The 27,410-nt window shown below is 43.0% G+C and overlaps 2 protein-coding genes across 2 annotated transcripts in view; both read left to right on the plus strand.

Annotated features, from left to right (window-relative positions):
* The first annotated feature begins 798 nt into the window (after positions 1-798).
* GDPD1 (glycerophosphodiester phosphodiesterase domain containing 1) lies at positions 799-19,354 on the plus strand. The gene is made up of 10 exons (XM_080384314.1): positions 799-1,017; positions 5,501-5,543; positions 9,701-9,836; positions 10,525-10,570; positions 11,929-12,047; positions 12,681-12,770; positions 13,827-13,960; positions 14,591-14,650; positions 15,506-15,557; positions 16,100-19,354. Exons 1-10 carry the CDS (start codon positions 882-884, stop codon positions 16,220-16,222), a joined length of 939 nt encoding a protein of 312 aa, XP_080240440.1. The 5' UTR covers positions 799-881; the 3' UTR covers positions 16,223-19,354.
* Positions 19,355-23,321: 3,967 nt separating this feature from the next.
* The window catches only part of YPEL2 (yippee like 2), a 39,845-nt gene continuing 35,756 nt past the window's right edge, over positions 23,322-27,410 (plus strand). Inside the window, exon 1 of the mRNA XM_080384626.1 lies at positions 23,322-23,776. The gene's annotated coding sequence lies outside the window, so the exon portion shown is untranslated. The remainder of the gene's footprint in view (positions 23,777-27,410) is intronic.

Genomic DNA, 27,410 nt, shown 5'->3' on the forward strand with positions numbered 1-27,410 from the left:
TTGGGTAATTATACCATGCTTTTGAAAAGATGAGCTACATGACATACTGAAAGGTGGCTTTAATACTGCGAGCGCCACACGTGGCAGGCTGTGCCAAAAAATTAGTCACAGTAAATCAACTTTTAACTTTTTCCTGAGCTAAGATGTATTAGCCACAGTGGCTGTATACTGACACCTGAGTTAATTTCTACAATATTTGTTTTTTAATTAGCACACATCCAAAATCTGTCAATTAGTTACAATAATTATACCTCATGACAGGAGCCGAGACCTGGATGCCGTTTAGTGTGCAGCATCACTGACCCGCTGGGGGTGGAAAACGCCTCCCTCAGTCTGTGAGGGAGGCAGCATCTCCCCCTGCATGCCTTAATGAATTTAGATTTACCAAGCACTTAGTGATTCCCGAGTGCCATCGATCAAAGGAAAAGCAGTACAGAGAACGGTTATCCCTGAGAGACGCGGCCGTGCTATAGGGAAAGCAGAACGGGACATAAAAGCGTGTAATTGGAAATCTCTCGCAGCATTTATTAACAGCTTTTTTAAAAAAAAAAGGGGGGGGAAAAAGCGCCGGCCGTGACAGAGGCGCGGAGGTGCGAGGGCCCGGCCGAGGGACGAGGCGGCGCTCCCCTCACCTCAGCGGCGCGGCGGGAAGGGAAGGGCGGGGGTCCCCCGCGCCTGCGCGCTCTGCCCCGCTCCTCGGGGGCGGGGGGGCGGCTGTGCGGCGGCGGTGCGGCTGCGCGGCTGCAGTGGCAGCAGTGGCAGCAGTGGCAGCGGCTCCCGCAGCGCCGCCGCCTCGCTGGGAGGCGGCTGCGGGCCGGGCCGGCTGAGGGGTGGGACAGGGCGGGCGGGGAGCAGGCTCAGCCGGCGGCGAGAAGCGCAGGATGTCGGCGACGCTGTACCTGCTGTCCACGCTGGGCGGATACGTCCTTACCTCGGCTCTTCTCCTCAAGTGTCCGGGGCTGCTCCACCGGCCCAAGCGGCAGCGCTTCCGCTGCCGGCACATCTCCCACCGCGGCGGTGAGTGAGGGGGCGCGGGGGGGGGGGCGCTTCCCGCCCTCTCCTCAGGCGGGTGAGGGCCGCGGCCGCCCGCCCCAGCGCCGAGGGGGCCCCGACGCTGCCCCCCGCTGCGGGGGGCGCCCTGCGGGGCTGCTGCGCGGGGCGCCGCGCTCGCAGCGGGCTGCCGTTAAACCTTTCTCCCGCAACCTAATTTTAGGTGCCACCTGCTGACCAGTGCTTGATTTCAAAGCTGAATTAATCTCCCAACTCAAAACGCGTCAGCTGGAATCAGCCTGCTTTACGTGGGGCGTGATGGGTTCCCTCTCAAACGTATATATTTTAATAGTTTGTTTTAATTCTAACGATTCTGCATTACGGTATTTCTTTTCCTGCTGAGCGAAGTGCTGAGTGTGCCTTGGATCAGGTACTGAAGCTTGATCTGCTTGCCTCCCGAGTGCCCGAGCAGCAGTGCCGGGGGCTCTCCAGGCTCCCCTTGCCCTTCACGGATCCACGCCGCCGTAGAACTGATCCCAAACAGATCCCACCCTGAGAGCCCTGTCCCCTCTGCAGCCTTGTGCTGAGGCCTTGTGGGCAGTCTGGTTTCTTTCTCTCTGAAATAGCTTCAGGATTTTTAAAGTTTCTTCTAGCTTTTCCAAAAAGCATTGGGAGGAAAAAAAAAATACACAGGGAGTTGTATTTTTCTGTTCTGGCACTTCTGTGCTTTTCCCTGCTGCCTCATTCAGTGTGTGAAAATGGTCAGTCGGTTTTCTAGGCAGTATTTTTCCTGTGGTTCTATGGGAGATGTGTTAGATGCTGAGTTTAAACAGTTTTCAATGTCTCACCTAGTGCCAGTTTAGGCACTATTCGATCACAGTTCTAGCCAACGGTCCTTAACTGCTGCCTTGAATTATTAAAATACAAAGGCTAGAGCTGATCTCTTGTAGATTTTATTACTTCCACTTATTTAATTTAGTTTCTACAACCAATTAACCTTCTTTATAACTATACTCTTAAGTACAGCACAAAACGCACCTTTTGGTTTGGAACGCATATGTTGACTGTTTCCTGGTAGGTATGTATTTTCATTCAGTGAACAAAGGTTCTTTGGTTGCTACCCATTTGTTTGTTAATTTGCAAGCTATTAAAACTTGCGGATGACTTTGTTGGAACTTGGTGTGATCTGCTTAATCTTCTTTTGTTCTCGCTTCTTTGCAGTGACCTTAGTTAAGACATTCAGCCCTAAGCCCAGAACGCAAGTGTTTTGGCCAGTTGCACAAAGTGCCATTAGAACAACAGGAAAGCCTTACTCAATGGGAAGACTATTCGTTAGACGTTCAGAGACAAAACCACAGTCTTTGAATTGTTCTGTGTCTGCACACATACAATGTGAAATACACCTACTGGGGAAGTACAGCACTTAACATCATGGCAGATTTTTGCTCATTGGGTACTATGAGACCGAAGATGACTTACTTTTTACTCTCTGTAGTGTTTACCTTGTAACTTAAATTCCTATGGGACTTAAGTTCTCATCAGGCTTTAGTCATGCTGTAGCTTTAGACGCAGTGTCAGGTTTCCTATTGCATTACTCCTATTAACTTTGGAGATCAAGGTAACACTTAATTTGTTTGGCTTTTTCCTCTCTGAGATGAAGCCTTGTATGTGAAGTTTTTTAGGACTGTGGGTTTTGATATTGCTTCTTTTTCCATGCAAGAATTTTTTAATCTCAGTTTATAGCTCGTCAGTGGAAGCAGCCCTGAATTATTTCTTCACTTCTGCATAATTTTCAAATTGGTAATTTTTGAGATTAATAAGGTTTTATATTCTGTGTTAGAGTCCTCTGTCAATGCCAGCTGCATGGACTGGATTGCAGGGTCTCTGAGACAGGGTAGCATGATGATTTTTACAGAATCACAGAATAGTTGAGATTGGAAGGGAGGGACTTCTGGAGATCATCTCATCTGACTAGAGCAGGCTGATTGGGACCTTTTCTGGGTAGGTTTTGAATACATCCAAGAACAGAGGCTCCACAACCTCTGTGGGCAGCCTATTCCAGAGTTTGATCACCCTTAGAATAATACAGAGTTTTTTTCTTATGTTTATAAACTGAATTTCCTGTGTTTCAGTTTGTTCCTGTTGCCTCTTGTCCTTCCCCTAGGGCACCACTCAGAAGAGTTTGGGTCAGTCTTCTTTATTCCCTCCCATCTGGTATTTATACACGTTGGTAAGATCCTCCCATGAGCATCTCCTCTCCAGGCTAAACAATTCCAGCATCCTCAGCTTCTCATTGTATGCAAGAATCTGTCATCCTTTAATTTTCACAGCTTTTCTCTGGGCTTGCTCCAGTAGATCCATATGTGTCTTGTACTTTGGAGCCCAGAACTGGACACGATGCTCCAGATGTGGTTGCACCAGTGCTGAGTAGAGGGGAACAGTCACCTCCCTTGACTTGCTGGCAACATTCTTCCTAACGGGCTTCTTTGCTTACATTGGGGAAGAAAACCCCAGAACAACAGAACTTCTAAGGGTCGCTTCCTTGAGCCAGTGCTTGACATTGAAAGCCTCGCCATGGGACAAGAGGGAGTCAGACTATGCGGTGATGGTGTTTGGATGTGGCCTTTTTGGCTCACTGGGTGCTAAAGTATGCTGGGCAAGGTAATTTCTGCATGGCAGATGCAACAACACAAATGGACATGAAGCTGGACGTGTGTTTAAGTAAATGTCAGAAGTCCTTCAGTCAGCCCAGCCTTTTCATTTTTAAGGAAGGAAAATGATTTAGTACATCAAAACACTTGCTTGTCGTACTTCCCTTTTCTGCGTGTGGTTTGTGAAAGCCATGTTGCTGGTGTGGGACTTCTCTTTCAGTTGATCTCTCAGCTTTTTTCCTCATTTCCCCAAAGCACTGCAGGTTGGGTGTTTGTACTAGCTAGTTTGACTCTCCATCCCTCCTCCCTTCACATGTGACTTGTTACATCAGTCGCTAGAAGTTTTATTTTTGGAAATTTATGCCCAGGAATGTTAGGATACTATTTTGTTCACAAAGTGAAGACTGACTTAGGTTGGTTTTTCCCCCACCTGTCTCATGTTCAGGGTGTATGGACTCTATTGTCACAGTTGATAAGTTATCTAAAACCTCCATTTTTATTGCAGTTAATTTGTAACTAGTCATACAGGTCCTGTGCAGGTTTTTCCTATCTGTTAGTCAATCATCAGAAGTACATGATGAGATTCTCCTGTTCGCCTCTATCCCTTGGTCAGTTTTACCACTCAGCCTATTCCTAGTTCTGCAATCAAATATCGTAAAATACTGGTGAATGTCTTAATGACAGAAGCTGCTGTGAACTTACCGTATTGATTTATGTTAAACCATGAAGATTTTGTCATGAAGTTTCTAAGTCAGTTAAGTCTTTCATTTTGTAAACTTGTTAATGCAAGCTAACCTGGTAACGACAACTTTAAATTGCTAGTTGCACGTGCATGGAATTGCATTGCTTTCATTAAGTAACTAAACACGGACTTAGATAAGTATGTACTGGTGAGGCTTTGATAATAGGCAAGGCCTTAATTGGAGATTTTGTAATTGTTGTTTGCAAAGTCTGTCATTCATCACTGTCAAAGAGTAGTTAAAATTTGCATAGATATCCTCATCAGTACAGGTATCTTCCTGAAGTTGTTTTGCTGTTCAGTCTAGAACATTGCCTTTTTTCTGAGGGAGGGAGATGGCACGGTCTTTACCAGTCCCTAACCAGGCTGATATTCAAAGATTTTTATGTAGAGAATGATGGCTTAAGAGTTGCAGAGTTTACTCCTGCCTGACAGAAAATTTAATTTGCTTGTCCTTTCATTTCTTAACCGGAGTTGATGTGTGTTTCATTTGTGTATGAAACCTCCTTTTGCTAGCAGCATAAACCTTTTTTGACAGATTTGTGCTGCTTCAGGAAGTATTCTTGCACTGAAAAAAGAGGTTGTCACCTCTTTGAGCATCAACTGGGTTATGTGTTTAGGGAATATGAGCTTCAGAGAGTCTTGGGCATGCTTTTTCTTCTTTTCTTCTCCCCCCTCTCCTTGTTATCTTTACTCTTATTACTCCTCCCACTATCTCTGAAGTAGACGTTTTGCATATACTGTTCCTATGCCTGTGGAGCATGTTGTCATAGCCAAATACAGTGCCTTTAAGGAAAAACAGGGCACTCAAACTCGGCTAAAATAAACACTTTGTTTTGTATATCCAAAGTGTTATACAAATCCAAGATAAGTCTATTATTTTTTTCCTGTTGTTTTGCTGTAGTTTATTGTTTTACCTTGAGAAAGTCCTGTCCCTTGGGTCTCTCCGGTAGGTTAGTGGCAACAGGGATTTCTGACTCTTAGCTTCATACCCGCTGCTCCAAATATTTCCTAAAAATAAGTACATTTTAAAATCCTTTTTATTTTTCTTATTCATTTCCACTGGGATTGAGGGGAGAAAAATATTTTGTGCACGTTTTAGTTTTTGTTATTTTTGTAGGTGCTGGAGAGAACCTGGAAAACACGATGGCAGCCTTTCACCAGTGAGTACAAATGGAACCACTAATGCCTACATTAGCAGTGTTCTCATAGTCTTTAGTCAGTGAAGCAATCAGGAAAGGTAGGACTTCCGTCAGTTGTTTGGGGTGGAGTGTCCTATTTCTGGAAGTTATCTTTCCTTTGGATGACTTCAGTGGATTACCAAACATCACTCCAATTTAAACAGCAAGGAATTGGGATACCACAGACTAGGATTTGTACACCATAACGCAGTAGACTGGCAACTGGAAATAAAACTCCTGAGGCCTGATTGCTCCTGTGCTAGCTAAGAAAACATGAAACAATACTGCATCCATGTTTAATGGGGATAACTTCTATTAATTTCTCATTACAAGGCTATTTTTTGTAACTAATATCACTGTTTTTTCTAAATGCATTGCTGTTTCTCAAAAGGTATTTCAGGTCATAGCTTATACGAATATGCTAATTAGCATACAAGGCTGGATTTCAGGAAGTCCGAATCTGTTATTATGGCTGTAAGCAATTCTCTTAGGTATTCCAGTTTCATGGTATTCAGTTCCCTATTCTATATAGAAGGTTAATAATTTGTTTCCTGGAATTACTGTAACTGAAATCCTCATGTTAACTAACTTGTAACATACCATCTGTAAAACTATCAAAAATGCTTGTATTACGTTTTTTCCCTTCATACACATACTTCATTCACACGATGTATGAAAGCCTCTTATCTCAGGGGTTTAAAATGGAGTTGGTACTGGAAAGCCTTTTAAGCCACCAGCGTTTAAGTAGTGAATTCTAACAAGGTTCTTAAAGGCAGTTTAAAAAGAAACATATCTAAAACTCTAGTTGGCAGTGAGAAGTGACTAAATTACTTAGGCCTCTCTTTGTTTTGTTTGCGTTTTTTTGATTTGCTTTGTGCTAAGTAGCCTCATCAGTTTGCACATTTCCTTGCAGGCTGAGGAGTGCCAGCTTTTCCCAACCAAACAGTGCTATTGAAAGTACCACAGTATTTTCTATCTCCATGGAAGCTTAGCATAGTTTTGTGGCGTGTTTTTTTTCCTGCTGGCCTGCCTTTTTTCAAGTCTTCTACCACACTTCCTTTTATCTTTTTTTAACCATTTCTTAATTTTCATTTAGTATCATAGTGGGTTTGTATGTATAGGGCTCTTGCAAAGACAGTTATACCATAACCTATTTTTATTTCATTCCCAGAAGTAAGCTGTAGTACTTAGAGTAAGGACTGTGCTAGAAGTCAAATAGCATTTGGTGGTAATACAGACATTTGTCTCATGCTATTCTGAACGTTATTTTACAACTATAGTGTAACAGATGTGTTGAAGTCCACTTTTTGAATTCATTACAACTGCCAGTAGCAAAGTTAGGTTATTTGGTTTGAGATTGTGTTGGTTGAATAACAAAGGCATATTATTTGTGCCGAAAGTGGAGTCAGAGCAATTACCTTGCGCTAGGCAGTAGAAAGTCTGGCTTCCTCTGTGAAGGGGTAAAGGCTTTGTCCTTTCCATCTGCTCATTCCCATCTCCACTGGTAAGCTAGCAAAAGGAATTGGGTAGAAAATTGGTGATCTGCATGGTGAAAAATTATCTGGATTGGCTCAGATGGCTGGTATGAACTAATCAATTTGTAATCCATTTGATTTTGCATGCAGCCAAATGAGGCATGCCTGCAAGAGCTGTTTTTGCAGGTTTGGGCAAGCAGGCGTATTTGACCATTATTGTAGTTGAATCCAAAAGAAGATGCTTGCCTGCAGTGTAAGACCTACCCCCTTGTTTTTGCCTTGTTGGTGGTAACCTAAGTGTTGGCAAATAGTTTTACTTATGTTGCTCACACTTTTAACAGTGATTGGAGAATATTAAATACTGTTGCATGATAATGAAGAAATTATTGTAGTAGTATACAAACAAAAATGTATGGGAGGAGGAGGCCTTGTTGGCAATTCAAGTTCTGTACTAGCTTAACTTACAAATATTCTGGAAAGCAATTATAAGCTTTTCGTATCAAAGACAGTATTTTTTTGTTTTTGCATGTTAAAATGCCTCATAGGGTTTTTTTGGCTGTAACCATGTTATACTGTATGTAAATGTTTCTGTGGTGGTTCCTAGATTTTAAAATAACTGTGTTTTAGCTAAAAGAAACATTTGTAGTGTCTTAAAGTATTTAGGGATCTGGCACAAAAGATGTCATAACAATTTAATTACCATTTTAATTGTCCTTAATACAGCCATATACTTCAGCATCGCCTTGACAGGAAGCTGCTAAGAAAACTCTCCAGATACTTTCCCATTGTATTTCCTTTTCTTTTATGAACATGCTTGGTTCAGAGAGAAAGCTTTAAACACTGTAGTTAGGACAATAGAAGTACGTGGTCGACTTAACATTCATAAACTCTGTACGTTGTGGTGCATTAGGCCTTGCCTAATGGAATTTATTTCCAAGGTAAGAGTTTTCTTACGTATTTCCTGGCATGTCCTTTTACTTGAAAACACTTGTAGTTAGACAGAAGCAAAGAACTGTATCATCTTAATTGGCAAATGTGAGCTTCCTTCACAACTTGAGTTCTGAAGCAGTTGGATCTGAATCCAGCGACGTTCTTCTGAATCTGGAGAGCAGTGTATATATGATGCGTTATCACCGAGCTGTAGAACAAACTGATTTGCAGCTGAAAAAACTCAGCACTTTAAGGAAGCTTATTTAGCAGCAAGCTGCTAGTAAGAGCCTGGCAAATTCTCAAATTTGTTAACAAGGAAAGTTGTTGTTCTCCTTTTTCCATGCAGCATCAGTCCTGAATTTCTTAAGCAGTAATATTTTTAATAAATTTTGCCGGTTAAATGATAATACATGTTACGAGATGGAGACTGTCTTCTGCAACTTTGGCAGATCTCCTGCAGCATATTTGGAGATGCTTTTCCTCGGGAAGAAAAATTACACAGAGCAGGTTGTGTGTCTTCTATGTATAATAGGATTTTGTTCCTCTCCTAATTCTTAATTAGTGGCACTGGAAAACAGTTAACAAACTGGTTTTAATATGATAGCCTACCTGTTTATCAGTATCTATCTGGACCAGAAATTGCGCTAGATGCTTAATGGGAGTATGTTCTAATTTTTGTTTTGTTACTGCATTTGTAAATGTTTATGGCACATCTGTATTTCATCAGTCAATAAAGCCCTTTTCTTAAGGAAAAGGCTGTTACTGAAGTCGTAGGGCTTTGGGTCTGTGACAGGTTTGTTCATAGGTGGATAAAAAGAACAGTCCAGTATTTTGAAGGAAATGTTCAGCCTTCAGGCTAGGACTTTAGCTGTCTGCTGAAATTATACCTTCTCAGTGTCTTCTCTAATGAAATGAGCAATTCACTTAGCTTAGTTTTTCTGTTCTGGTGTGACATTTCTTGTACTTATTTTTAATCAGTGCTGTACTACTTTCTGCTTTCTTTACTGCTCCTTGTATGAGCTAAGATTCTGCAGAGTGGATTTGGGATTGGATTAGAACTTCTAAGGCAGCGGATTGGAACAGGAGTAGCTATTTTGCTTTGAAAAATGTGACTGGGTGTTTTAGTGTTTTGGGGTTTTTTAAATTTTAAATTAAATCTTTTTAATTGAAATAATAATTTTTTTTGAAAATGTAGTTTTGCTATCCAAAAGCCTGAAAGCCCCATTGCTAATTTCCTGATCCATCCATTCCTGATTAACTTAAGTAAAAAAGGCTTTCACGTCACTGGTTGTTTATGTTTACCATGAAATTGCTGACCTTTTTTTTTTTTTTTTTTTTTTTAAAAGAGCTTGCTTCTTCCAGTGGTAAACATGCTGATACTAATGAACATCACACTGAAAATTCTGAAACAATACTTTAGAAGGAGGTTTCTCAATCCTGAGTGGTAGGCTGCAATTGACAGGTGTGCTAACTGATTTCTATGGGAGACGGAGCCAAAGCTCCCAAGTTCAAATCCCATCTCTGATTCATGATACGTTGTTTATTCTTGCATCAGCTTTCCCACTGCAGCAGTTACTTGCTTCTTGCTTTGCAGTGAGATTGTGAGGATTCATTGCATCATTAAGCGTCTAAAGTACTTCCAGTGAGATTAGTTTAATTTAGTGACATGTACGTGATAGGTTTGGGCCTGTACAAAATACATGTGTGGTTCAAGGCAGACTTCTTTTCTTCCAGCGCGGTTAATATAGGAACGGACATGTTGGAGCTAGATTGTCACCTGACAAAAGATGAGCAAGTGGTTGTGTCCCATGATGAGAACCTGAAGAGATCAACAGGAGTTGATGTCAACATATCTGACCTCAAATACTCTGTAAGTTGAAGAAGAAAAATGTTGCTGCTAGGTGATGCTTAAAAACTCATTTGTGGGGCAGTCAGGCAGGTTGTGTGTGTGTGTATGTCTAGTATCCAAAATCTAGGGAGGAATTCATCTTGTCTTACTTAAAAAAAAAAAAAAAAAAAAAAAAAAAAGGGGGGGGGGGGGGGGGGGCAGCTAAATGGGCTGTCTGTGATTTCCAGAGGGTCGTTAACTCCCTCCGACAGCAGGTTGGATGAATAGCTTTATGGAGGTGGGCCTGTTTTGCCATACTGATGGCAAAGGAAGCTTAGTCAACGAGCTCCTTCTCATATGACCAGCTCTTTAATGGGAAAACTGGTAGACGAATCGCCCCTGCAGTGGCAGTTCTAAAAGCCTGGCTTACAGAAGTGTCTTTCCATCTGATACTTCAGTGGAATTCTCAGAATTTTCAGACAGGCATCTGGAAATGTTTTGCCTTATTCAGCTACAGGTAACACAAGTCTAAGAATGCCAAATAGTTCAAGTAAAAATGAATGCGGTGCTTCTAAATCACTTTTTGGACAAGAAGAATTTTAAAAAAGTAGGATTTTTGTCTTTAAAGACAAAACTTACATGGCTTATTACAATTTTTTATATTTTTCAAGAAAAGTCATGATTATATCGCTGCACTTGAATTAGTGTTCCATTTCCCTTTATTTTTAAGGAACTTCCACCATATCTCTGCAAGTTGGATGTCACATTTCAGAAAGGTAAGTTTTTGTCTCTTGCTGTTTCCATTAGTTGCTGTTACAGTAACAGTAACTAATGTTCCATTATTTTAGTGCAGCAATTTCTTATTTTGGCAAAGGGAGTAGAAAAGTGGATTTGCTTCTTCAAGTGGATTTGCAAGATACTGCTCTTATCAGTATCTTGATAAGAGAAATTTTAAAAGGAAAATAGAACCCTAGCTTCAGAAACCAAAAGACTTTTTTTTTTTTAAATGCCAGCTGTCAGTGACTAAGTTTAAGATGTAACATATCTCTTGCAAGTAAACATGTCAGTTATTTGCTTGTCTACTTTTGTAACTGCTTTTCAGTTCCCTTGTGAGTTCTTCAGAGGGTGCTGATTGAAAATACGTTGTTATGAAAAATGAAGAGAAGGCAGAAGAGAGTTTATTCACAGCTCATGCCATTGTGCGAGTGTGCTCTGGGCTTGAAGCACTGCGAGATGTCAGATAATACAGATGTTTTCAGAAGGGTGAATGAAAATAGTAGTGGTTACTGTAGGTGTGACTTAAAAGTTCAGTACAAATATTGCTGCGAGAGGAAAACCTAGAAAAAGACTAACTTGTTTTCTTGTGAAAACTGTGATTCCTGGGACTGCAATTTGAATAAAGCATACAGGCTAAAACCGAGAGCACTTCCATCTAGTAGAGGCTAATGGAGATGATACCAGACATATTTGCTTGAGGGGCTTTGTGACTATTTTATGTGGCTTGTCCACACATCAGTTGCCCAGGAAGCAAATTTTGTGTTAAAATTTTCTGTTCAAAATGGCAAAACACTTAAAATGCACAAAGATAAGTTTCATGACATGTTATTTTCACACTTACTTTCTTTTGTTTATGTATAGTAATAAGAAGAAATGGTGAGAGCCTTTAGTTAATTCCTTAGAGCCACAAGCAGTTTCAGACATTAAAATGTGGGAGTTTTGCCTTCTGTTCCCTTTACTTATCACGCTTCTCCAGTAAATTTTCCTAGAAGGAAAAGTTTTTCTCATTTGGTCTCATTTCATATTAATCTCATTGCATTTGGTACGTGGTAACTGAGCCCATGTTTGCTATTTCAGGATTTTAAGGATGCCTGCACTCCTACTGTTGCTAAATAATGACTGAATTTCATTAAGTTTAATGTGCAATATGCTCAGGAAATTTTCATTATAGAAATGAGCTTGTCATAATTAATTAAAACTGAGTGAAGTAAATTTTTTTTGTTTAAAAATATGCTAATTCTAGGAACTATATAGGTTGTTTTTTTAATTTTAAGATAACAAGTAATCTGACACCTCAGCTTTTATCTATGATATATTAAAAATGGCCACAGCAGTGACAACTTTCTTGTTTCCCCAGAATGTCACTGTGAGGGAAAAGATAACCGTATACCACTCCTGAAAGAGGTGTTTGAGGCATTTCCACAAACTCCTGTCAACATTGACATCAAAATGAACAACAATGTGTTGATCAAAAAGGTATGTGAAAATCTATGCTGAACTGGGGCTGAATGTCATGTAGTGATGTTGAAATTCCAGAAGAAAAGTTTCTTGGAGTTGATAGGAGTCTGTAATACAAAAATCTGTGTTCTTGGACTGCTTCATCCTTCACATGTTAGATCTTGCTCCGTGTATGAGGTAACACAGAAGACAGAGAAGTGATCTTGTGCCAGATACTCAGCAGACAGCTCTTTATTGACCTGTATCTTGGCATGAAACTGATGCTACACTGCTAGAGACATGTTTGTTTTGTACTTCATGTGAAGGGTCTTCTGATGGACTGTTGCCCACCAAAGCAGCATAAAAACATGATGTCAGTGTGAAGGTAAGTGTTCATCACAGTAAAGGAAGTCTGCTTTACATCAGATACTGTTTTGCCATCTAGTTTTCTTAAATTAGGGTTTTTTTGAGGTATAACGGTCTTTCCTTCTATCTGTTCACCTGAACACCCATTTCTTTCCAGTCAAAACAGCAGTCGTCTTAAGGTGGGAGAGCGTATCTTTTCTGTAACAACTTCTGTAGTTGAAAAGTAGCAAGTAGACTTTCAGTTAAATAGTGCTGCATATAATTTTCAGTGAATGCATGTTGGGGTTCTGCTTTGTTGCTTTGCAGGTTTCAGAGCTGGTGAGTCAGTATAAGCGAGAGCATTTGACGGTATGGGGGAACGTCAATTACGAGGTTGTATCAAAGTGTCTTAAGGAGGTAAGAACGGGTCCAGCTTCGTGGTTCTTGCCTGCTTGTTACTGTGTGGTGACAAAACGTACAGAAAAGCACCCTGTGAATCAAGATGTAGCCAGCTATGCCAGACTTCTAGATGTGATGAGAAAGTTTGTTCTTAGATTGTATTCTGCTGTACATTGTTACAGTAAGTCAAGGACAGTTAACACTCATACACTCTGCAATAAAATACTTAAGGAATTAAGCTTAATCCTGTTTTTTTCTTGTTTTGTAAAATATAGAGTGTTATGATTTTATGCCAGGAATCCATTTTGCACATCATTCGTCAGGTACAAAAGCAATTTTTCTAAGGATTGCTTATTGTCTGTTTCTTTTTATGAAAATGGATGTGACCACTGTTTGACACACGGTTACATTGGTATAAAGCTGTTTTACAGCTATAGATTCTATTGCTTTTTGTGCTGAGGAATTGTACGATTTAGAATTACATTAAAATTGTGCTTAGTCCAAGAGGATTATGTACCTGAGTGAAATTGGTCTGACTGAGAGTACAGATACTGTTCTGATGTATCTGTGCAGCACAACACACCATTGCCTACCAGAACAGCAGTTACATTTGTTCATTTTCGTAGTGTCAATGCCCAAGTATTTTGGTTCGTAAACCAGCGTCTTTAAAAATGTGTTGTGAAGCGAGCTAATGTGGTATGAAACAGTTACAAGTCCTGTGCTAAAGCACATCTTGTTCTCAGTGGTAGTACTAGTCTAAGAGAAAATGCTGTGTAGTGTTGTGCAGTATGGAAAGATGATGAAGGCAGGTAACAAAAGCGGTACTGCAACAGGTAGAACTTCACCTTTTCATGTCCCCAGTGCCCCTTCAAATTGCTTAAAACTTTTGCTTGGATTACAAGTTACCAGAAGGAGTGATTTAAGTTCAGTGGTAGGCATACTGTAAACAGTTGGCAGCTTAATCTATAGGTACAAGTGCTAAACTTCAGACATGCATTGAAGAGTAAATTTAATTGCAACAGACTCAACAATCTACCAAGAAAATTTAGAATCTTTCTTTCCTGGTTTCTGCAGAATGCTGACATTCCCATCATCTTCTGTTTGCAACGTGTCCTCCTGCTTCTTGGCCTGTTCTACACTGGTCTGCTGCCATTCATTCCTTTCAAGGAAGAATTCTTAGAAATTCCCATGCCTTCAATCATCCTCAAGTGAGTTAAGAGTCCGTCGGTGGGTGCTGTGGAGAAATGATGGTAAAACCAGCGAACATAATGCCAGCTTGAGCATTGATTTGGTCTGTATCCTTGGGCTGAGGATAGTGGGGTTTGTGTGTCCCTAAGAGAAAGTCATGCAAATCTTCTGCCTCTCTGTGTTTAACCTGTCTGTAGTCAGCTCCGAGTTAGTCAGTAGTTAGTGTGGGCTTCCTGCGTGTACCAACGTTGCCCATTTACAGCATCTCCTGTAAATACCACCTTCATGCAGCTGCCTTTACAAGGCAGCTTGTACTTATGCCATCTACATATTAATGTGTAGCAGTTCTGAACAAATAGCTAATTCTTGCACTTTTCTTCCTCTTTCTTGAGAACAAATTAGTTGATTAAGGCCAAGAGGCAAGTCAGTAATAAGGTAGATAGGAGATTTCACGTGCTCTTTGTTTCTCTGCTGCCTCTCTTAAATGTAGCGCATTTCGCTTGTGTAACCCAGTTTGAAATCATTGTCATAGTGGAAATTACTGATCTAATTTGAGAAACTGTAAGATTAACTCTTCATGTTCTTTTTGCAGGAACATTTCATGGTTTTAGTCTGTGCTTTAGCAATTTTTGTTTCTTCTTCCTCAACAGGCTGAAAGAACCACAGAAGATGACAAGAAGCCAGAAATTTATTATCTGGCTAGCTGACACGTAAGATTTTAATCCAATTAAATTTTTATTTATATTTTGCCTATATATTAACAGTTGGCTCAAGCAACTACCTATTGCTATAGCTACTTGTTATATAGTATTTTTTCAGTTTCTTCTGGCTTTTTTTGTCACTGCAGCATAAATTATAATCAAATCTTACACAGGTGTTCCTATATACTTTAATTTTTCATCCGCTGAAGCATGCTGAGGTGCAGTAACAGTGGGCATTATTCCAATTTAGTCTGCTTAGTTTCTGTCACTAAGTGTGTTCAGCTAATGAGCGTGCAGGTAGATTCAGGATGCAGCTTTTGTGTTTCATGGGATTGTGACTTTCATAATTTTGTCAGAGGAGATACTGCTTAGCTTACATGAAACACTTTGCATTTTGAGAGTATCTGTGCTTCAGAGGAGACTTAGTCATATGCTTTCAGAGGTTGACTGTGATTGCAGTGTCTTCTGGCTCTTGCTTCTATCTCTGACATCTGCTAGTTTGATTTCTTGACTGGCCGGTAGGGTTTTCATGTCGTTTGGTGGATAAAATCTTTTCTAACAGTGAAGGGATGGATTCATTGGATGTGGTACAGGGTACCTTGTACGAAGGAGGAATCTGCTGGATTTGATCTTCAGAAGAGTTGATACAAATAGCTGTAGCTAATGCAAATTCCTAGGTATCTGTGTTAACCAGTCTTGCATTGTTTGAACTAAGAGTTTTCTATTATTAGGTTTCTAATCGCTTTCTTGTGGAAAACTTTGAATCTAAATGCTGTTTGGAAAATTTATTACAGAACATCAACAGGCATTGAAAACTTCATATATACTTCAAGTTCTTAAATAACATCTTTCTCCTTTCTGCAGATTGCTAATGCGGAAAGCACTTTTTGACCACCTCACTGCTCGGGGCATTCAGGTACAGTGTGGCAAAGCTAAAGGAAATGTGCTTTTAACCCACTGATAGCTTGAGCCAGCCGGATAAGGCCTTAAGTTGGGTTTGTGTTTTGTTGCTTTTTGGTTTCTGAGCAATAGTTTATGTTGTTACATTGGCAGTTCTGTAGTTGCAAAGGAAGAATTGTATGCTCGGAAAAAGACTCTGTAATTTAAATCCCTTTAAGATTTCCACACATTCCACGCTTCAGCCTACAAAATCTGCTGAACTGCTTACCTGTGTTGGGCTTTTCACAAAATAACATTTTGACTTTTAGAAATATCTGAAGTCTCAGGTGACGAAACAGAGTTGGAATCACCCCTAGAAAATGCCCTGGTTTGGAGGGCAAGGGAGAAGAAGTTGGGTATCTCTGTGTACATGTCTTTGGCATCCCAGTGTAATCATTCATAATTTAAAATATTTGTGGCATCATCTCTCTCACATGAAACAATTTGGGTTAAAAGTTGCCTTTTTTTTTTCCCAAATTTATTTCCTGTAACAATTTGTCTTTCTATCCCACCTTATAGGTGTATATTTGGGTACTGAATGAAGAACAAGAATACAAGCGGGCATTTGATTTGGGAGCAACTGGAGTGATGACAGACTATCCAACAAAACTTAAGGAGTTTTTACACAATTACCCAGCATAAAGGAAGAAACCGAAGGAAGCTCTTGCAGAATAGATTGTGAGCCAAGGATTCTCCTCATAAAAAAATTTGAGCAGCATAGACAGATCACTTTGTTTGAAAGATGTAATTGGATGATCTATTACCTTGTTGTCAAGTTGCTACCTAATGTAAAGGTTGTCTATTTATTTTAAAATTTTAATTACATAGTTTACATTTGTAAATAGCTCATTTAGCAACAGCGCACTTCACAAATGGCGATGACTAGGAGAGGAAGTTGCTGGGTAGGATACCTGTAGATAGTAAGTGTTATTTTACCCATCACAAGTGTTCCTAAGCAGATGTCAAGACATGTCAGTTATTCCAGTTATATTCTAGTGGGCAGAAACTAAAGAATTTCTGAAAGCATACCCTGTGTGTATGCATTTCTTGTGTTGCTTTTAGTTTTCAGATAACTTGTAGGGAAAAAAAGAAAATCAATGCACAGGAGAACTAGAAAGCAGAATCCGTGGCTAGGCAGATAGTTTAGCCTGTGAAGTGTAGTTGGTAAAGGCAGTCACTTTTTTACCAGAATTAACTTACTTGGTCAGTATAGATTTACTCCATTATTCTTACTGATAAGAATGTTGAGCTTGAGTTGCAACTGGTTTTAGACCCCTCTCTGACGTGGTGGTGGTAGTGTGACTTACTGGTTGAGGTCTAAAAACAGTACTTAAGCCAGGTTCTGGGTCTGGCACCAAGTTCCACTGCCAGGGTTTAGGTTTGCCCCTGGTTCTGACCTGCCTGTCAGGCTACTGTGGCATGGCAGTAGCTAGCTTTCCAAAAAGGAAGATTGCACTTATTATAGATTACACTTACTTTGAAATAGTCTTTTCACAAAGGAAGCCAATGTTCTAGAAGTCTTTTGCACATTTGTAGTTCTAACAGCTGTTGGCTTGATGAGTGGGAAGTTGTTTTTAGGGTGAGGGACCAGAGAAGACTTAAGTTTGGTCAGGAGTTTCAGGAACAGATTAGAATGTTCCTATTAAATGAATTCACCCAAAGCAGATGTATATGCATACTTAGAAAAGGAGCAAGTGTCAGTCTAGAATGTGTGTAAAGTTTAGTCTTTTCTCTCCACAAAAGTACATTTGATATTCATTAATTTTATGTGCATGGACATGAAAGTTGCTTTACTGGCAAAAGCCAGGAAACCCCAGGTGTGATGGACTGGGGTTAGGTAGGAAGGTATTTCTGGAAGCTTACATGCTGTTCTGTCATTGTGAACCGATGTACATGTGTCAAACAGATTTGAGCCTGCAATGCTTGTGTGTTTTGGTGTGGTCATGTTAGTGGTGGGAGTTTTCAGAAGGAGTCTTATTACTGTAGCTTAATTATGGAAAATGACATATATAAAGCTCAGTCATTTAATCATCAGATACTGCTGGAACAAGACTGTTTAGTGATAGTATCTACTTCTTTAAGGAACTTCATGTGAAAATGATGGATTTTAATATAGTAGCCAGATGCAAGAGTATATTTACTGGAAGGTGTACTCATGGCTATAAAAACTTTTAAGTCATCCTTTTCCCTTGCTAGCTCAGATGTGGAAGGGCTCTTATCCACTGGCTGCTGTGCCATACTTGTAATCATAGAGCATCTTTGCTATTTTGTTATTTGTCAGTAGGTGGTCTGTTAGAATGTCAAGTCCATCTGGATGGATAATGCTTGGTTTTGCATTACAATTCTTTTTGGAGGAGTATTTCCACATGGGTGAAGTGGAAGAAACTACTGATTTAAGTGAATGTATGATGGTAGCGAATGAGTCAGTGGTGGTGTTCTGAATGTCTGTCTGGTTAAGATGGCCGTAGACTTAATTTCCTCTTAATTTAATCAGGTTTCTTACTCATTGAACAGAAGGAGGAAAATGTTTAACTTCAAAAAGGATGAAATATTTTATTATGTACTAAGCTTTTTGTTTCCTTTTCAGACCAGTTATGTCTGGTCAGATAACTGCTAATAGTCAGTCTAGTCAGAGTTCTGCCTGCTTTTGAGTAGTTGCAGAGTAGTTACAGAATAAGCTCCATATGCAGCTCAGTGTGTAGCTCCAGATAGTTTTTATACAGCGTGGTTTCTTCAACTCAATTTTATTGCTATTGAATTTCCAACACGCACACCTACATTAAGATGTGAATGTAATTCTAGCTTGAGAGACTATTACTACCAAATAGCACTTACATATTGTTATTGGTTTTTTTAGGCTAGGAAAAGCTAAGTTTTAAAATTTCTGGACTTAATCTCTCAAGGGACAGGTGATGACTTAGTGTCTCTCTCAAGTTTCCTTCACCACTGCATAAACTGGTTTGCTTTATTCTATATTAAATGACAAAAAAGTTATTGCAATGAAAAACTTATTTTTTTAAATGTCATTTTAGTCTTTTTCCCCTTTCTCTCTAGCAGTGATGTTGGAAGCTTCTGCCTTCAAAGATGCTCAAAATGTTTTTCAGCCTCTAGCCTTCCTACATCTGATGCAGCTTTTGACTGTGTTGTTTATACATGACCTCTCTTTGATAAGTCTGCTACTTAATATCTGAAATTTGCATGAGTCAAGTTACATGGGAGGTAAGGGGTTCAGTGCCAGAAAAGCTGCTGAATGTATTCAGACACCCATTTGGGCTTTAGGGAGTGGAAGTCTTGAGACAGACAATGTTGTGTGGATGAAGCCAGGAATCGAAGCACCAATGCACAGGGCTTAGGCCATGATAACTGTTTGTAACAAAATAACATGGAATTGAGGTAACTGTAGAGTATTTGTTCTTACCAATCATTGTTGTGTATATTCCAGAAATTGCTGTGTGATTTTTAAACCACATGTACAGAAAAGCATTTGTTGAGAACTTGCACAGCTGTCCAGGAGGATGTTCAGTTAATCTCTCTCTCCAAGGAGAGATTATTTTCAGGTACTTTTAACTCTAAATATTGTTTAACACTTACTGTGTTCTCAACCCTATTGCAAAATATTTTATGTATGAAGGATGATGCATGTATTTCATGCACTTTTAATTTGCAGAATAGTCTTGTGGACCTCTCTAGCTCCAAATCTATGAAGTGACTTTTCTTTTCTTGTAAAGAAAGATTGATGCTTTTGAAATGTGACACATTAAAACATCTTACTTACAGCAAGTTTCTGTATGGTGTTGTGTTGTCCTGTGTTGGGTGACAGTTTGCTGTAAATACAGGCCTTTCTTTTTCAGATGGTAAGTGGGTGAACATTTCCCTTCGCCCTAGAGGGTAAATTACCAGCTTCCTACCAGATTTCCATTAAATTATATTAAATACTAGGTTTTAAGGTCAAGTGTAATTTTTAAAGCCTTGAGGCTTCATGTTAGGTAAAAGAGGTGAAGTGGGGGTTTTGTACGTGACAGTATTTAGTAACTTAAAGGATTTTGGCAGGCTGGTGAGAGAATTCCCCAGATTGCTCTGGGCAGTATTTTATTTCTTAATACATGTTCTAAATGGCTAGTAAACCAGAACAGGGAATTGGGAAGCATTAATGAATGTTCACGTCTCTTTTAACATGGAAGGTATTTGTCCACGATCACTTCAGGTTGTGTAACCTGTCATAAATCTGCAGTACAGAGGATTGGTGCTCAAAGAGAATATTCAGATCTTGGTTCCTTCGAAGCAAGAAGGCTTGAGGTGCAGCGATTCTCATTTATTTTCAGGGCATACTTTCTACATTGCTGAGCGAGATCCTTGGTGTTGGTAGAAATCTCAGAGACTCTTTGTCCCTGCGATGTCCTGCGTGCGTGGAGAACGGCTCGTTTTCCTGGCTGCGTGGAATGCGAGGAACAGGCTGAGGGCAGAATAACAAAAGCCACAAAACCTTCCCCAACCCAGACGGGTGGATTCCTGCCTGTCCTGCTCCTGCTCGCCACTGGGGGGCGCCACAGCCCTGCTGGTGGCTCGGTCCTCCAGCCAGCTCTGCCCAGTGGTGGCAGCGGGTGGGGGACTTGCGGGAGCTGGTGCTCATTCCCTCACAGGTTCTGGGGCTGATTGAGCTGGACAGTGGGTTTACGGTGGTCTGGTTGCTCATTGTAAGCTGCGGAGTGTTGCTGTGGGAAGTAAGAGGGGTGATCAGCGCACAGTAGATCGTGAGGGTTTCACAGCATCACAGATCTCTCAGTGATTTTGGGGGATGTGATGAAGCACTGGGAGCACCTGCTGTTTTGTTGTTGGACCAAAAATGTTGCAAGTGGGGGGAAAAAACCTACTGCTGTTAATAGATGAAAGCACTTTTGTTTGATCTGAAGTACTTGAAGATGTTGTTTTCTGATGTCTGAAAAAAGTTCAAAGTATCCCCACTTTACAAACAAAGAAGAAAGGCAGTATTAGGCAAGGAGTCATGATTACAAGGCCAGTAACACCAGCTACACATAAAATTTGGCAGTGCTGAGAAACAGGCTTTTATTAGATTTTAAGTAACAATTCTAATGCAGCACTAAAAATGTTGAGGCAATATTCCATGAGTGATGTGATACTTTCCCCCCCTTTCAATATTGCCGCGGCAAAAGTTAGCCCCAGTCAGTGATGTTTTCTATCACTTAGGCTTTTCTAGTCTAAATGATAATAAAAGTTGAAACTGATGTCAGCCACTGAGCAGGGAAACACTAGCTGTGCTGTTCAGGCTCCAAAAAATGGATGTCTGCAAACAGAGAAATTAAAAATCCTCATTAGCTGTTCACTGGAAAGCTAAGTTGTCAGTTTAGATCCCATATTCAGATTTTTTTTTAAATGAATAAATTTCCCAAAAGCTTAGCCCAGTGTAAGTATTCAATGATGCTGATTAAGCTGTGCTCGTGAAGTTTGCAACCAAACAGTGATGCAGAATCAAATGTGAAAACGTGACTTGAAGCTTCAATAAGACAGTAACTAGGACCTAACTAGCATTTTATTTTTCTAGAGTGAAATGCTGATAGTGAAGCACTGTTACCCCTAAAAAGCTTCCAGTTTTCGTAAGTCACAGAGATTAGCACATAGTTTAAAGAAGAAATTTCACCCTTTTTATGGTCTGTCTTTTCTATGTTCAAAGCTGTGTGAACCCTTAGATTTCCATGGTAGGGCTGAACTTACATCAAGGTAATTCCAATTAACCACCATCCTAAATCAAGCTTATTACAACAGAGAGCTTTGTATATCTGTAAAAAATCTGGGTATTCTTGCAAATAATGTATTTTTATTAGCAAACTGAAAATTCTACTGCGCAACTCACTTTTGGCGGGGTGGGTGGGTGGGTATTCACTGTTATGTGGCAGCCTCTTGATGATGTGTAAATTTATTTTGCTGATGGTTTCAACTCTGAGTACTTGTGTTTACTTTTCAGAAGTCGCGGTGATTTAAAGTTCAAGCAGACTTTTTCACCACTTCCTGCAGGCAGCCTTGTCTAGATCTGTTAAATACAGCTTCATTTAGCACCGGTGAAATGGTCTAAAAACCTGATGTGTTAGCTCTTGCTGCTGGGCTTGGAGAGGAAGGAGGTTATCTAAGAAAAGAAGAAGCTTGAAGTAAGCCCTCAAAGTAGGCTCCTGCTGCTCTTGTAGCCGTCTAAAGGTAACACGGCAATTTCCTTTGGTATTTAGTGGCTAGTAACTACCATGGTGCTTGAATCTTTGTTAAGAGTGTATTTAAATTGTATTTGGTAGTACCATTAGCTTATGGGGGGGGGAAAGTAATTTTGTATTTTAAAATCTGATCTATAGAATCCCTTAGCTAGCTGGCATCACTTTTAGTAAAGTGATCAGGGTATCTTTTGCTTGTGTGGAAGAAAACTACTTCATATCGTGAAGTAGAAGGTTGGGTTTCTACCCACATGTAATAAAACAAAAAAGACTGTCTAATAACTAGTGGAATATCTAATAACTAAGAGGAATACTACATCGTATCGCCCCTTACTTACTGTGTATTAGAGACCATACATTTAAAACACGGAACAGAACATTGCCTTTGCAGTTATCAGTAATTACCAATTACTAGAGAAACGCTGAAAATACTCTTTAAGAACTTGCTAATGTGGTAGAGTGTTAGAACAAGAATAAACTCATAAAGCAACTAGATTTTATCCAATAAGATACGTAACATGTATCCTTTGATGTGAGGAAAGGGCATGTAGAACACATTATTAAAACTGCATTTGGTACAGTGCGGAAGGACGGTACCAGCGCTGGCAGAGCCGTGTGCCGTGCCTGCGCCATCGTTTGCTGGAGCTACAAAACCTGCGGCGAGGAGCCATCAGAGGAGCTCATACAGAGGTGCGTGCCGTTTTGTGTCTTAATTACAGTGTGGTGAGGCAGCTGCATTTAATTGCACTTTTTTCTGGCTTAGCTGTGTGCCTGTGCCCTGCCATATGCGTGTTGTGTGCACGTATGGACGTGCACACCTTGGGGTTTGCAGTAAGGTTGGGTAGGAGATGGCCAGGATCGCCGCTGAGAAGAAAATAAATAAAAGTGATGGTAAGCAGTGGGATGAAGCTAATGGAGATTTCCAGGAGAAATATGACATTAGCTTCATTTGCAGTTAGTCCTCGTGCTGATGGAGGTGCCGTGGCGTGTCCCAGCAGTGGAGCTAACGGTGATGGAAGCGCCCTGGCCCACTGCGGGGGCAGCAGGGTGGTGGGGCTGGGGGCTCTGCAGCAGCTGGGGGCTCCAGCCGGGGACGGCAGGTGCAAACAGAAGTAACAGGCGAAAGGGCCTGCAGTTGCCCCCCTTCCCTACCGCCCCCGGGCCCTGCCAAGGGCTTCCTTCCGCCCCGCACCACTGTAATTAAAGCCTTTATGACAATTACAGGGACAAACTGGGGCGGTTTAGGGGACTAGAGGCTGGAGGGACCACAACGGGTCACTGAAGTAAAGCGGTGCCGGGGTGGTCCCGGGCTGCGGTGTCCCCCATGCGTGCTGCGGCAGCCTTGGTGCAGTGCCCCGCGCATCCTCCGCGCAGGCGGGTACCGCTTTGTCGCGCGGGTACAACCCACCCACCGCCTGCTGCCGCTCGCCACCGGCACTGGGGCCTTCCCCGTGGGGGGACCCCGGTGCCACAGCGGGTCCCCTTCCCTCCCCCCGCCCCGTGTCTCCCTCTCCACCCGCGGGAGCGGCGCCTTTAAGAGGAAGCGCAGCTGTTTGTTGTTCCCCCCGCGCGCTCCACGCCGGCAGCGCCAGGGCCGCTCCCATTGGCTGCCGCCTCCCAGCTGCTGCCTGCGCGAGGCCGGCCGCGGGGAGGGCGGGGGGCCGCTGCGTGCGCCTGTGTGTGTGTGCGCGCCCGGGGAGGGAGGGGGCGGGGGCGGGAGCGCTCCGCTGTCCTCGCCTTCTGACTGGTCTTAAAAAAATGGGCTGCGGCTGGTCGCAGCCAACCGGCGGGGTGTTGCTATGTGCCAGCGGGCGGCGATTGGCCCGCGGCGGTGCCGCTCAGGGCCAGCAGGCTCGCGGACCGGCTATAAGGGGAGGGAGCCGGCGGGAGGGGGAGGGCGCTGCGGGGCTGCCTGGTGCGCGTCGGCCGCCGCGCTCCCTCTGCGCTTGGGGACGCGCTCGAGGCGGCCGCGCCGCGGCGAGTGAGTGCGGCGGGGGGCGAGGGCCGGGCGGCGGGGAGGCCCGGGGTGGGGGGCCGGGGCCGGGCTGCCGCTCGGAGCTGCGCCACAGCCGTGGCCCCGTCACGTTTCCCCCCACCCCCCCCCCCCGCCACGGCCGCGGTAGAGCGGCGGGGGCGGGGGTGCTCCCTCGGGCGGGCGGCCCCGCGGTGCGGCGGGCTCTTCTCAGGGGAGCCGTGCTGCCTGGCGGGGGGGCCGGGGGCCGGCAGCCGCGAGTCGGGCTCGGCGAGCGGCGGCCTTTGTCTGCGGGGCCGGGCGAGGGGCTGGAGGCGGGGAGGGCAACAGGTCCGAGTCCGGGAGGGTGCCCCGGGCGAGGGGGTTCGCCGGGCGCGTCCAGCGGGGGAGAGCAACAGGCGGGACCCGCGGGAGCGGAGCAGGGGCCGGCCGTGCCCGGCGACCGCCGGAGGAGGGGCGGGGGACGGTCCTTCCCCACCGGCCGGCTCCTGCAGCCGGTAAATCCCTCACGCGAGCCGGGAAGCGCGGCGAGGGCCGTGCCTGGCACGGAGCTGTGAGGCTTGCGGCCCTGGGGGCGGGCAGCATTCCCGGGTGCTGCGGGCACCGCCTGACCTGCAGCCCGCACGGCCGGGGGGCAGCGCCCCGCCCCGTGTGCTGGCACCGAGGCCCGGCAGACCGGGCCTTTCCCACCGGCAGGCCGGGCTCGCTGCTGCAGGAGCCTCGTGTGGCAGAGCTGCAGGGCACCTGGGTCCGCCTGGAGAGAGCATCTAGCGCTGAGGGCAGGCGGCTGCTGCGTGTGCTGCATTGAAACCGGTGCCCCGCAGGGAGCAGGGTTGGCTCTGTGGGTCTGTGTTGTTACTCGGGCCTCTGGTTAAGTGTGTAGCAGCAGCTTCCTCTTACGCGGAGCGCTGTGCCAAGGTCCCAGGGCAGAGAGCGAAATGTCAAGGGTCCCTTGTCTTATGCTTCTCCACAGAAACTCACGGGTTTGATCCAGAAAAGCCAGAGAAGTTTGAGATGACAGAAGTAGCCACGGAGCGAGCTATGGGTCTGTAGCTTCAGGTTTTAATGCTGGTTTTTGAAGCCAGAGGAATTTGGAATGTGCCGGTTCAAAATGTGCTTTTGGTGGTGTAGGAAAAGAAGTTGAATCCTCACCCCCTTCTCCCAACATGTGGTGGAGTGAATCTGTCCCCACTTTTTTGTAGCCTCTGTCTTAAAATACAGAAAGAGGAAGGCCTGTCAAACTTGTGTTCTTAGCTTGCAGACGGCAGTTAAGCCAGGGGTGGGACGGTACACCTGCCTTCCTGACATTACCTTCCTCAGGGCCTACTACGTGCTCCAGATAAGGATTTTCTGCTAATGTGTTTACAGTTACTTAAAGCTTGTGCTGGGTAGCACAGAGAGGCCTTTGCTGAGTTAGGCAGTTGTAAACAAGCAGATACTAAGAGCGCTGCTTATAATCCATGAGAGGATTCTGCCTGGAGAGGATGTATTTTGTGACTTCGTTCTTGCAGAGCACTCCCATTGACTTTGTTTAAGATCTCATCGTGTTGGGATCCCTACCTCTCATTTCTTGTAAACATTGTTTGCTGTGTAACGGCACTGCTTGGATAGGGAACTAAGATATTCTCCTTTTCTCACTGTATTCCTAATTTTCATTTTATGCTGACAGACCATTTAAAAGTGAGCCTTGTGCTTTGAAGCTAGAGTTGGAAATGGCTTTAGGGAGGTCAGAGAGATTGCTTTCGTATGATGATGGTGTCAAGTGCTGCTTTTTTTTTTTTATTTTATTTTTTTTTAGTTTTTTTGCAGGTGTCTCTTTCGTGGTGCCAGCATCAGGATAACTGGTAAAACTGTATTGGTCATTGAGCTCTCTTTTGTCCTCTGGATCCACAGATTTTGAATAAGTGATTTCCTTTCTTTGCTGTTTGGTGTGGGTGGTTGAGTCGGGGCTGTATTGAGGAAGACAGCATCACTACCTGTAAATCCACATTCCCTCAAAGGATCCTTGACTCATGGGTTGAATACCTGTTGCTGAGAGAGAATTTAATTAAGGAACTGGTCACTCTGGTGTAGGTCCTGGCTAGCAGTTTAGAAAGTGGGAGCTCCTTGATCTAGTGTGGTACTACACAAGCATTGCAAGGATTGCAGAGGAGTAAAACCCATTTATTTATTGTTCTTGCATCATGGCCTTGCCTTTGACCATGTGTGCCTCTTGAAGAAATGCCAGTAAAGCTTTCATTGGGCTTTGTTCATTAACTGGCAAACCTTTGTTTGCCTGAACTTAAGCAGAGCCTTCTTTAGAGGTCAGCTGTGAAGTGCTAGAGCAGTGGGCTTCAGGAGGGATCACAAAGTGGAGTCTGGAATGGAGAAATTGAGAGTTCGATTCTCTTAGCTGCTCTGAAGCTGATCAGTTATGTTTGAGGCAGAATGATGCGGCAGAGTGTATGTATTGCTTTGAATCCATAACAAAATACACTGCTTCCTTTTTTTTCCCCTTCTTGGCAGAGACCTGTAAGTTGGTCCTTCAGGATGTTCCCTCTTTTCTGTGCTTGTTAAATTGGAGATCTTGTCTTCTGGATCTCATTGCAGTAACTAAAGGCTAAGGATGGGTTTCCTTTTCCTTCCAGAAGCCAAGGCAAGTCCATAGAAGAGAATGGACTGTTCTGACTCAAGGATTTTGCAGTCCTTTAGAATGTATTTTTAGCTGGTAAATCAGCTTGTCTGTTGATGGTGTGATGCCGATTGAGGATCTGGATCTCTCTTTTTCTGCAAAACAAAGACACTTTATAGTGTGTCTTCTTTGGGGGGAAGTAAATACAGTTTTCCGGGTGGGCTGCTGCTCAGGAGTGCTGAGTCCTGGGCCTCAGGTATGCTCCCCGTTGCCTGCATTGGTCCCTGCTCTTCATCCTCCGTGAAGCTTGGCAGTCGGTTCTCTCTCAGAGTCTGTTCTCTTCCATGTCTTATTTGCCTTTTTGTTCCTCGTTTGTCAGGGCAGGTAGTTCTTTTGCAGTACATAAGCTGATTGTTCTTGTGTTCTGGCTTTGTAACTCTGCTCTGTAGCCACGTCTGCTTGGCCTGTCTGAGAGTGTTTTCAGCCGCTGATGCGGGATGTGTTGGACATCGGGAGCAGCTTCGTCTCCGGAAGCGTCACTAGACTGGCCAAGCCACTTAAGGCTGCAGGAAGTAACATAATTAATGAGACTTAGTTCTCCCACATCTTGTACCTGACAATCTCAAGTCACTTGACAATGCTAATTAAAGCTAATCACACTCCTCTGTTTTTAGTAAATAGCTATTATCCCTGCTTCACTCTTGCTTTAACAAATGATAGTGCCAGGCAATGTGAGTCATTGGAAGTTAAGGGAGCGCAACCCGTAAGAGCTGCTTTCCGGTCTCTTTGCGCAGGCTTACACATCCAGTTAGGAATAGTTTCTTTCACACCTCTTCCAGTGTTGGTGTAGCGTGTTAAAAGGTGTGATGTTTTGCTGACTCACAAAAATAAGTAGCTATTTGCGTTTGGTTTTGTTTTCTTTTACTGCCATTGTGACTTTTATAGAGCTAAACTCCCGAGGTCAGGCAAAGGCTATTAAAAGTTTCAAAACCTGAGGATGTTTTGAATTTGCCCTTCAGAGAACTTTTTGAT

Source organism: Falco punctatus (genome assembly GCF_963210335.1).
Source record: "Falco punctatus genome assembly, chromosome: 1".
Lineage (NCBI taxonomy): Eukaryota > Metazoa > Chordata > Aves > Falconiformes > Falconidae > Falco > Falco punctatus.

What these genes read in the sequence shown, in the direction of transcription:
- GDPD1 (XM_080384314.1), top strand. Translation starts at nt 882, where the DNA reads ATGTCGGCGACGCTGTACCTGCTGTCCACGCTGGGCGGATACGTCCTT. An exon ending in GGATGTCACATTTCAGAAAG is followed by an intron (nt 10,571 to 11,928) that starts GTAAGTTTTTGT and finishes TTGTTTCCCCAG; the next exon opens with AATGTCACTGTGAGGGAAAA. An exon ending in ATGCCTTCAATCATCCTCAA is followed by an intron (nt 13,961 to 14,590) that starts GTGAGTTAAGAG and finishes CTTCCTCAACAG; the next exon opens with GCTGAAAGAACCACAGAAGA.